This window comes from Habropoda laboriosa, unplaced genomic scaffold (genome assembly GCF_001263275.1).
Source record: "Habropoda laboriosa isolate 0110345459 unplaced genomic scaffold, ASM126327v1 scaffold78, whole genome shotgun sequence".
In the NCBI taxonomy this organism is placed as follows: domain Eukaryota; kingdom Metazoa; phylum Arthropoda; class Insecta; order Hymenoptera; family Apidae; genus Habropoda; species Habropoda laboriosa.
In genome coordinates this window covers 735,153-746,233 of record NW_017100180.1, presented here as the reverse complement: position 1 = coordinate 746,233, position 11,081 = coordinate 735,153, and the positions used below count along the sequence as shown (strand labels likewise).

The window sequence follows — 11,081 nt, the reverse complement described above, 5'->3', positions numbered from 1 at the left end:
TTAAGGAGGTTCATGCTCGAAAAGTGCTGAATTAAGTGAAACACAGCGTTTCTCGTGGTTTCTGCCTGACCTGTTCCAACTTTCGCCCAATCGATAAAGAGCGATTTGAATAACGTCCACGTGAAGATAGAGAACCGCAGCTACTAACCGAAAGAATGGCAATTGTAAATCTTGCAGCATAATCGCGGGGAACTTTTTCAACAGTCGAGGATTCAACGGGAAGAAACATTTCAGCGAATAACTTGAACGAAAAGTTTTAATCGCTTGGAGAAACTCTCCGAACGGTGTTGCATCCTGATATCCAGCCTCTGGAATTCAAAGCTGTTTCTCCTTAAGGAGCCATCGGTTAACAATTTACCTCTGTGGTTCACTTACGACTGGCCGAAACTTCTTGTTTGGCTTTTTACGAGATCTCCTTAATGGCCCTTAACGCTGTGTTAAGTCGTCGCCTCGGGGCTCTACGTTCGAGGCATCCTGGTTTTAATTTTCTCGACTGCTGTACATTTCCACAAGATACGTGGAAAATTGTCGGAGTCGAGACAATATACGTATGTACATGCCTTTCCGCTCCTGTTTTGGGGAACTATGAATTGGGAATTTGTGGGGAGAGATATTGTTCGGGTTATTAAGTCGTAATTTCGGAGTTTTGCAATCTCGTGGGTTAATAGTCGTTGGCTGGATGTGTTACGAAAAATGCTGTTCTTAGTTACTTTGCTTGTTGGTTGTTATCAATCGCTATCTTTGGTAGCCTTTCTGATGTTTTTCTTATCTTCTTATATTTAGAGAAAAGTTTAGGTTTTTCTAGATTTCTAATTTCAGATTTCTATTAAAAATAGGATGTTTTTCTGATAGTTCTTCTTTAATCCGAGAAGTTTCTGAATCGCTATTATTTGCCATTTCTCACGTGTTCCTTTTATTATCATAAATTTACGTATTTTCACGGTGTTTCAAGTTTTTAGGAATAGATCATTTCTCGTCCCAATCAAAAAGATTCCTGTGGTAATCGATTCTGTTTTATTATATAGCGTTCAAGTCACAGAAAAGAAAACAAGTGGGTTTTTTTTGAAAAGAAAAGAAAAAATATGCATTTGCTTAATGAAATCTAGAATAACTTAAGGCCAATAATTTATTACGACCTAACATAATCAGTATCTTTCCGGTACAGTTCATTTATGCTATTTACACTGTACAAAGTACGAAATAGGGTTTTTAAATATAGAGGTACATATTCGTAGGGAAATGTAACGAAGATATTTGGAAAGGGAGAAACGGCATCGAAATACCGATGGAAGGGTAAGAAATATTTCAGTGGCTGTTGCTGTTGAAACGATATGTAACACAGCTTTTTCCATTTGATATTCGATAACCTTGTGGATCATAAAATAGAACACTGAGTCGTCCATTTGAAAAAAATCAAAGGTACATGATACGCCGATAAAAAGCGAGACAGTTGAAGCTCTGATTGAAGTATTATGTGCAGAATGTTTCATGAAACAGTGCAAAGCTACAATGTCGAAACGATTAGAGATACAACGAAAAAAAAAAAGAGGGAGAGAGGGAGATAAAGTGCTATCGAATGGGTCTCTGACGTTTCATCTTTCTTTGTTACCTTGTATTCTTTACACTGAAATAAAACTCTCTGTCGCTTGCGAAAGAATTGCAGGCAACAGAAAAACTGCTAATGGTTGTACAGGTATATAATCCAACTGTCGCGAATGCTATTTAAACGAATTTTCTACCATACTCGCGATTATACGACTGTTTTTTAAACACCAAATTATGTCGAACCAAGTTTTACAATTCAAATTAATTATCTCTGAATTTTTATAATTGAGTTTGATTTTAAAGATGAGAGATTAATTAGTTAAGCGAATTTGAATCAATTATAGGATACAAAAAGTGTCACACCTTAATTAACTCCTTAAGGCTCACACTTTTCTCAACTTGATACGCTAAAAACCATCAATTTCATTTTTTCTTTATTTCCCAGGCCTATAGAGATAAATTTCCCATTGCTTACAATGCCGTAACTTACATTTTTCTCGTAATATAATTTTAAAATACCATTTGGGATCAACTATAGGATACGAAAAATGTCACACCTTAAGGTACAACAAACCCTTAAAGCTCACATTCTTCTCTCCTTGATACGCTAGAAACCCTCAATTTCATTTTTATTTCTTAGACCTATAAAGATAAGTTTCTCATTGCTTAAATTTTTGCCATAACAGAAAATACACAAAATACGAAAAGTGAGAGAAAATACTTAAAAAAAATTGCAGATCACCCTTTACCAAACATAATTACATCTCTCGAAACGATATACCAGATATCACACAGCATTGTTCGTTCATACACGTTCGTATTACAACACAGAGTAGAGGGTATATTCCATGCCTGAGATACCAAAGCATCGGTGACGTTAATTAATCCACCTCGGAATGTCATTTTCTCGAAAATTAAGGAAAGCTTTCCAGTGAAAATCGGGGAATGGCTTCGTCTTGGGGGTTAACAGTATCTGATTGGCAGAAACCAACCCTGTTGGAGAATTCGCGGAAATTCGGGATAGATGTGCGGAACAGCGACAACTGCTGCGAAGAGGAAACGAGGCTAGAGCCGAAGGAGGACGTGTTTGTGGGAGATTGCGTGCATAGGTGTGGCATTAATTATTTCTCTAGTGGCGGGAACGTCGTGTTTGCAATCTACTCGAGTTTTTGCTGGTTCCGCGAGGGAACGCGTCTCTTACGAGGAAAGAGAAGAGCGAAACGGTGTTGAAAGGGGTGAGCAACCATGTAGCGGAAATGCTGGTAATTTCCAGCTCAAGACGCGATTTTCAGAAATTAGACTGTTTTTCAATACCTTAATCGTCTACGATGTCTGGCGCTGTTTCTTTTTGCCCTTGGCGAGACAGTTAGCGGTTTAAGGCTCGTACAGTGCCTTCTGACGCGATGTAAGCTCACTGTTCAGCGTATCTCCGAGGTGAAATGTAATTACGGTGAAGTGTAATGAAAACTTAATCGTCCACGTTTCTTCACAAAATAATATTACTGCTGTATGTGATACAATAGGAACTTAATTCTTCACATTTTTTTTATAAATTATTTTATCATTACCTGAAACATTCTTCAAGGGTCTGGAATTTTAGAAGAGGTGAAATGTAATTACGGTGAAGTGTAATGAAAACTTAATCGTCCACACTTTTTTGCAGCATAATATTACTGCTGTATGTGATACAATAGAAACTTAATTCTTCACATTTTTTTATAAATTATTTTACCATTATATGAAATATTCTTTAAGGATCTGCAATTAATTATAATTCTTGAAGGACATTGCCAAATATAAATGAAGTTAATGGTAAAATAGGTTCGAAATTCAAGGCATGAAATTTTTTTGAAATTTCAAAATTTTTCTTTCATAAATAGCAAGTGACAAAAAACAGAGGATTTTGAAACTACTGAGCATCAATTTGATACTGAAGATTTCTAAATCATTATAGTACTGGACCAGTTAATTCGCAATGTCTAAATAAAAAAATTAATCTTCTTATACAGGAAAGTTCAAGTCTGCGATTAATTAGGGAGTTCCTAGGACGCTTTGCATTGCCAAATCGCATTATCGACGATGTATAACGAGAGTGTATTTAAAAAAAATGGAATTTTATTCGGAACGTAAGAAAAGCACCATGTGAAATTTGATCATTCTTCATTTTATAATTTATGGACGCTAAACTCTGCTCAGTTCTTGTGCAAACGTTTCGAACGTACAATGTACCTTCGGGTCGACCTGCGTCACTCGGTATGTACCTTTAGGCCACGATACGATCATTTTATACGAGAGCACGAGGCCAGCTTCTGAAATATAAATTCTAGCCGTAAAAGGTCCAATCGTCTTAAAATTTTCGAGTTGATTCATACTTCCTTGGATTGGCCAGCTCGCAGACACCAAGTAGATCAATCACAATTACAAAATTACAAATCACAGCGTGAAGAAGTTCCATTACGTAGATTCCTGACTTACCCACTTAACGTACGAAATAAGTAGAGAAAAACATAAAAATACTTTTAAGCTTGAAAAACTTGCAAAAGTGCAAGTTTAATATTGGAAAGTAAGTTGGAACGCGAACGAATGAAGAATCGATAGAAAAACGAAGAGAATTGTTCTTACTTCTTGTTACGAAGAATTTACAAATTCGACAAACCGTCGCAGAAAATTCCATTGTTATCGCGAACGAATAATTCGCGGAAAGAACGGAACAGAGAGCATGACAAACGCGGTATTCGTGGGGAAATTAATAAATTCACAGCACGCTCGTAAAATGTTATTCGATTCGATATAAAATTCGGTTCCCTCTGAGATGGTATGCTTTGAAAGTGGGTCTCTTATCTTGTTTCTTCAAAGAGAAAATATTTCGTTTGCAGAAAGGTAATCCCTCGGGACGTAGAAAAGGAGGTGAGGTTGAACACATCGGCCGGTCGACACGGAACTTTCTGTTTTATCATGTATAAATAGAAAGAAGGACCGAAGTAACGATATATTCCTGTTTTTTTCATGCAATATCCGTTGATACGCATTTGCCGCAACAGCGGAATAACTAAACTGGAAACATTTTATTGCCGGTTTTATTGTGAAAACGTGACGAATATCCTTAAAATAGAAGGTAAATAGCCTGGTGAAATAAAGAAGGAAAAAAAGTAACTTTCTTTTTCGCGTTAATTAAAATTTAAAAATGTATCGATAGTATTAATGTTCTTTTTTTTTTTTAAATAATGGTTCAACGTCGCATCAACTGCTATGTAGGTTATTAGCGACGTTTTAGTAAATGCGTTTTACGTGTAACTACAGTATTTTTTGTAACAGTTTGGTTTCTTTTATGAATTGCAGTAGGTCGCGACTTTTCTTATCTTCCAAGTTGTCCTTGATGTGTGGCTTCAGCGAGTACCTTTGTCGTGATATGCTACATATACTTTGAGCACTGTAAGAGTAGACGGTCAACGGAGATTTGTACATTACATTCCTCACATCTTGGGGCTGGATCTTTGGTTAGGAGGCGTGGGAGATCTTTGTACGACCTATTCGCATTCGGCTCGTTGCTACTTGGTCTCTTCTGGGTAGTTCGGTGATTGTTTTGCAATTGTTGAAGAATTTTCCATTTATGTCTTTGATGCGATGTGATGCTGTTCGTTCCTATTGCTGTTTTATTTCGTTTTTGGCTGTTTTTAGTGTATCGTCTAGGCACATTTTGTTGTGTTCGGTGGTAATGTTAATATTATTTTTGAATATTAAGCGAATATTACTATTTAATTCGAACACATATTGAGCTTATTTTTGCCAAAATATGGCAATATTATCGTAACACACAATAAATCAATTATTTCAAGAGTAAACTAATTTCCTCAAAGAAAATTCATAAGACTTTGGATTCTGCTTTACAAAGAATGGAAGACATTAATTATCTTACACTGCGAAAACAAATTATTCTTGCACAAATTAATTTTCCACAATTTCAATTTTTGTACAAAATTTTTTTCTGTCAATAACAGCAATGCATTTTTGTTTTTAGTAAGTAATTCTTTTTCAAACTTGACGTTTACTTGCGTCGAGCTTAGATTTGTGTTATTTATCATACCGAATTACTCTCAGTTTCTGCAACTGAATATCGAATTTATAAAGTTTATAATATTCCCATAAAACAGAGAAACAAAATATTCGAGCTTTTATGTAACGCGAGATTATCGATTAAATTTACCCCGAGCTTTTATTGCAAAAGATTTCGAACGTAACAGGATTAAATAGAGATTTAGAGATAGTATTTAATCTCTAGTTTCTCACTTGTTTCGTAACTCATTTCGCAAACTAACGGGTAAGTTTTGATTAAACCAAACCGCGCAAGTTTCGATGCGTTTTTCCCTTTTTCCAACCAGAGAAAATGCATCTGCGTTAATATTTCAACGGTGTAATTTACATCCTCTGCAATTGCGTTAAAAGTGAATTTTACGATCGTTTTGTACCGTGGACGAATACAGGAAAATAAGTCTTAATTTACGCAACAAGGAAAATCGGGGAAAATGTTCGATAAACGTGAAGAACTGAGTGTGAATTTGTCGTTGAAAAAGAAAGCTGCAAACTGAACGTAGAAATAATTTACTATAAAATTTAAACTACGTTAAGTTTTTAACGAAGTAAAAACACAAAATAAATTATGGAATATCAAGAAATTTCTAATTTTATTTGAACATGATACAAGATATATTTTAGGAATAGAAAGAATCCGTCCTACTTTTAAAGAATTTTTATTTATTACAAACCGAAAGTCTAATATCAATTTTACACGTCTGATTATCAATAGCATAAGAAACATCTTCGTTAAAAAAATAAAACTAACATAGAATGCATGCAATACCTTAAAAAAAAACAATAATGTAAAAACACTAAAAAGAAAAGAAATTATGGGATAATTTAATATTTACAATGACGAAACTATACAGATCTCGCGAATTTCTTCAATTTCAAGTATACTTTCATACTAACAGTACACTCTCACGCTAATTTTTCTCAAAACCAAGTCCCAACAAGTACATAATTCTAATGCACCAAATAATACAATAATAATCCAGCGTGAAGATCTCCAAAGTCGGTATTTCTCTCCGGCAGGTACGATAATTCAACGATATCTTAGGTAACCCGTTCAACTTGCGCAGAGGAGTGTTATCAGGTAGATAATGCAGTACTTACAATTGAGAGCCTTTTCGTCTAGTGCGTCGTTCCTCGTCAGGAATCAAAACGGGCTGAGGAACCACCGTTGGTGGAACCACTGATACTGCAGATGCTTCCAAGTTCATCATACTTTCATCTTCAGCTCCGACTTCGTACGGCATCACCGGCTTCACTGCTCGAAACGATGATCTACGACCGGACGGTCTTTCCTCTGGTTTCCTGCCACCTGGGAAAGGGGAAATTTCATTTACGCGAGCGCATACATCCTTTTAATCCGCGAATCTGCATAGTAAACGGTAAATAAAAGGACACCGATGCGAGTAATTCTGCCGAAATATTCAGACTTCTGATAGTTTTCCGTATTACGTGCATGTAGACAAGTATTTTGAACAAATATAATAATCGACAGAAAAGTTTTTCGCACTTTTACTTGATTTTGTAAGTCGAAGAGTAAATGGTAAATAAAAAATTAAAAGGCGAAAGTGAAGTTCGGTGCGTTAATATTTTTGTCGCTAAGAGGGCATTTTGGTTTTTAGGATAAAAAGAGGCGATATTTCTTTTTCACTCTTTCTGGTTTTCGCGGTCAAAAATATCCATATTTCTCTTTTCGCATTTTTTTAATCCTTGCAGCCTGGAGAATATACGGAGTTTTCGAAATTGGATAAATTGTGTCACTTGAATGACTGTTTTCTCCCCACATTTTCTATAACATTTCGTGAAAATTGGCATGAAAATTCGTGCCACCCTGTGACAAGGAAATTAAAAATTGTCACCAGTTCGGATAGTTCCATTAATAAAAATTCAAACTCCAAATTTAACGCGATACACTTGTGATTCATAAAACTGAATTTATTCTTCCGCTTTTTCGTCGCACTCATATTTGCCTCCTCGCATTGTTCCGAATTTTATGATTTATACGTGGTCGGCAACAACGGCCATTTTTCAGGCTAACCCAAGTGTGGGCGACAGCCATTTCAGATACGAGGCTTAAACAGAGAAGAATTTGTCGACGACCTAGATAACTTAATTGGTGAGAACAGTCACGTGAGGGAAAGAATCGGATTCAGAATTCTGTTACAGCAATCCAATTATCTAGTCTCTCCGGGCATTATTTACTTTTTACACCCTTAATGGAATCGTGAAATTCAAAGGTACGAAAGATACACCTTTCCACGAAGCAGGCTTAAATATAAAAATACGGGAGAAATATTTCCGATAGAATGATCGAATTACGCGTGTAGAATGAAAATCTCTTTAGGCTGGTTCCGTGAGAGACTGAAGGCAAATTAGAGTCTGAAATACCGCGTAACAAGCGCATAAATGAATTAGAACAACGTTCACCTCGTTACAAAGTATTTTCGACCATCAGAGATTAAAGTTTCAGTTAGAGATCCGACCAAAATTAAACAAAGTTAGACTTGGGCCGGCTTGCAGACATAGATGTGACTAACTCGGGGCCGTAGTACCTGAAGGAAGTTAAACTCGATTACATGTCCGCAGGACTTTCGTCTGGCCACATAAGGATCTCAAAAGGCACCGGCAAGATAATCGAATGGACCGCCCTTTTACAACTAACCTCGTGGTCGAAGGGTAACATGACTTCGTACTTAATTACTGCGATAAATACTACATCTGGGAACAATTTAAGCGACCTGAGTAATAAACAGAAAATGCAAAAAATACAAAGATTTCAAATCCTTCTCTTCGCTTTATTTAGAAGAGTAAATTTTTTTTTCACAAAAGTTTCTTTGTCCAATCTAATTAGTCCTATCAATTTTGAAAATATTAGGTTTGAGAAGAATTTAGGCAATGTAACACGAAGGGAATCAGTGATATACGAATTTGTGTAAATAGAAATTACGCAAAACAAATAAATTTCGAATCTCTTCTTTTCACATTATTTTTCTACTGTTTGTATGATTATTTGAAAATTATATTTCCATAATTAACATTGAAAAAGTCAATTTTTCTTGGAAACAAAAGTTCCTTTGGCTAACATATTTAACCACGTCAATTTTATTATCCATTGTCACGCAAAACCATTTCTTTATCGCGTTAATATCAAAGGAAATTAGGATTTAAGCGGACACGTACGAATATCAAGAAAAGAATTATCTAATTTTCATGCTTGATTTCGCTCGATTTAATTCCACCAGTTTCCCCGGTCCGTAAAAATAACAGAGAAGTTTCCGCTGGGAAGCTCGTAAAAATATATTAGCCGTTAAATTTATCAAACACCCGTGATATCGCATTTGATCGGTCGAGTTGCAAAAGTAGACACAATATTTAAAGTGGTGGACGTAACGCGGTTAACAATCGGGATCCACCGGTTGCATTATATCGTAATGGAAAACTGCAATTTATCAACTACTTACGTACGTCACCCCGTAATTAAAATGGAATTAATTAATGCAGTCGCTGTATCGTAAATTTCACATGATTCCGCGACCGCGCGGTGAAACACGCGGCGAAAAATTACGTTAATATACTTAATTACGAAACCGACACGCGATCCCTTCGTGTCTTTAACCATGCCCATAGTTGATGAAATCAAAATTTCTGTTATTTGACATCGTGGGCGTATCAACGTTACCGTATTCAAATTGTCTGTCTTTTTCCGCTTTTGTTATCTTATCGTTGATGTTAATTTGAAAGAAAAACAAATTTTCAAAACGAAGCCAAGTACTATCGGACAGTTAATATTTGGGTACGATGAATTAATCGATTAATAACATTTGACATTTTGTATCTGCAGCTGCAAATAAGAGATGAGTGATTTTTTGAAGCTAGTGTTGTTATTAAATCGAGAAAAATTAGGGTGACGTATTCGGTGCAGCACGATAGTATCAAAAGTATGTTTAATAATTTACAGTACAGTTGGAAAATTGATAAAAATGTAAAATTTCTTCGAATACGTTTTCTGCACTTGAAATCCTATTTTAAGTTATTATAAAAAATTAGAAGTAAAATTTCAAGCACAGTTGTTTAATTTAATTTGAGGGGGGAAAAAGAGAAACACCGATTTATTCGTATTTTGTGCATCGGTTCGTCGTTTACACACATAAATGTATGCAGAAATGGATAAACATTTCACAATTTACACTGCTCGCAGATGAGGATTTTGCAAAGGGAGGGTCGTACGTAAAGAGCTTCTTTTTACTTAACAGCTTTGTTCCGTACAAAGCCCGTATAGTAGTCTTTCTATTCGGCTTATTTTTCCATTCATTGTAGCGCTTTTTCCCCAATTTCATTTGCACGGCTAAGGCAGTCCATTTCGACGAATTACTTCCTTTTCCAGATTATCCTTAACAGCATAATAACCTAGTTTAACGATGGTTTAACAATTCCCACCTAATTGATATCCCTCGAAATTCTCTAATTACGAAAATGTTAGAAATTTCATTTTAGATTCGCTAATCCGTAACTGAGAATCGCGCCACCCTAATTGCAGCTTTAGTCGCGATTAATTTTGCCAGGCAATTTTCCCTCCACAAAAATTCTACCTGTATGATTATGGCTCAGAAATGATACGAGAGGTCCAATTTTGCAATAAGCATTCTAACAATCTTTTTATATTAATACCATAAATAAACCCTATTCAATTTTGGCAATTTTTCCTCCACAAAAATTGTATCTACATAATTATAGCTCAGCAACTAATATAAAACATATTTTTTGCAAAAGAAAGCAAAGTCCGTGGCCGATTTAGATTGTAGGCCATGAGACGAGCGTTTATTCCATAAATACGTTGGCCAATGTGCTCTACCTTGCGCGGAGATCGATGCTCTCTGCTGGGCAGCCGCGATGGTCATGGCGTTTAGTCCACCGACAACTCCTGGCGCGGCATACACGTCGTAGGCTGATGCTCGCCTCGGCAGCTGCACCGGAAGTCCTAGGCCAGGCTCCGGAAGCGCGTGCTGCCCACTGCCTCCGGACATCGCTGCTACGTTCTTCATTTCGTCGTCGTACGACCTTTGCCTGGTCATCCGTGACTTACAACGAACCGTGCTACTGCGACGAGTCCATCTTTGACGCTCCTCTTCTTCGTCCACGCCGAGCGGCATTACTTCAGATGGATCTATCGATGCAACGAAATTATACAGTTCAAACTTACTTTATCGTCCTTCGGTGATTAATGAGGTTTTTGTTGTTTCAGGATTATTATTTGTCAATTGGGGAAAACGAGTTTGGTCGTCGTTGGTTCGCTAGTAGTTAGAATAGGATAATTGATTTATTTTTAACTGTACTGCTGGGCCTATGTTCCAAACAAAAGGGAAAGGAAGTAATTGGTTCTAATTTTTATAGATTTTTATTTTCATTTATTTTATTATTTCATTTATTCACAGGTATTTATTTCACCTCCC

The 11,081-nt window shown here is 36.2% G+C and overlaps 1 protein-coding gene across 1 annotated transcript in view; it reads right to left on the bottom strand.

The window, feature by feature from the left end:
* LOC108579014 overlaps nt 1–11,081 on the bottom strand; it is a 65,429-nt gene that overhangs the window by 17,372 nt on the left and 36,976 nt on the right. Inside the window, exons 7-8 of the mRNA XM_017942442.1 lie at nt 10,484–10,795; nt 6,736–6,943 (exon numbers count right to left, since the gene is read on the bottom strand). Of these exons, the coding sequence (XP_017797931.1) occupies nt 6,736–6,943; nt 10,484–10,795 (520 nt within the window). The remainder of the gene's footprint in view (nt 1–6,735; nt 6,944–10,483; nt 10,796–11,081) is intronic.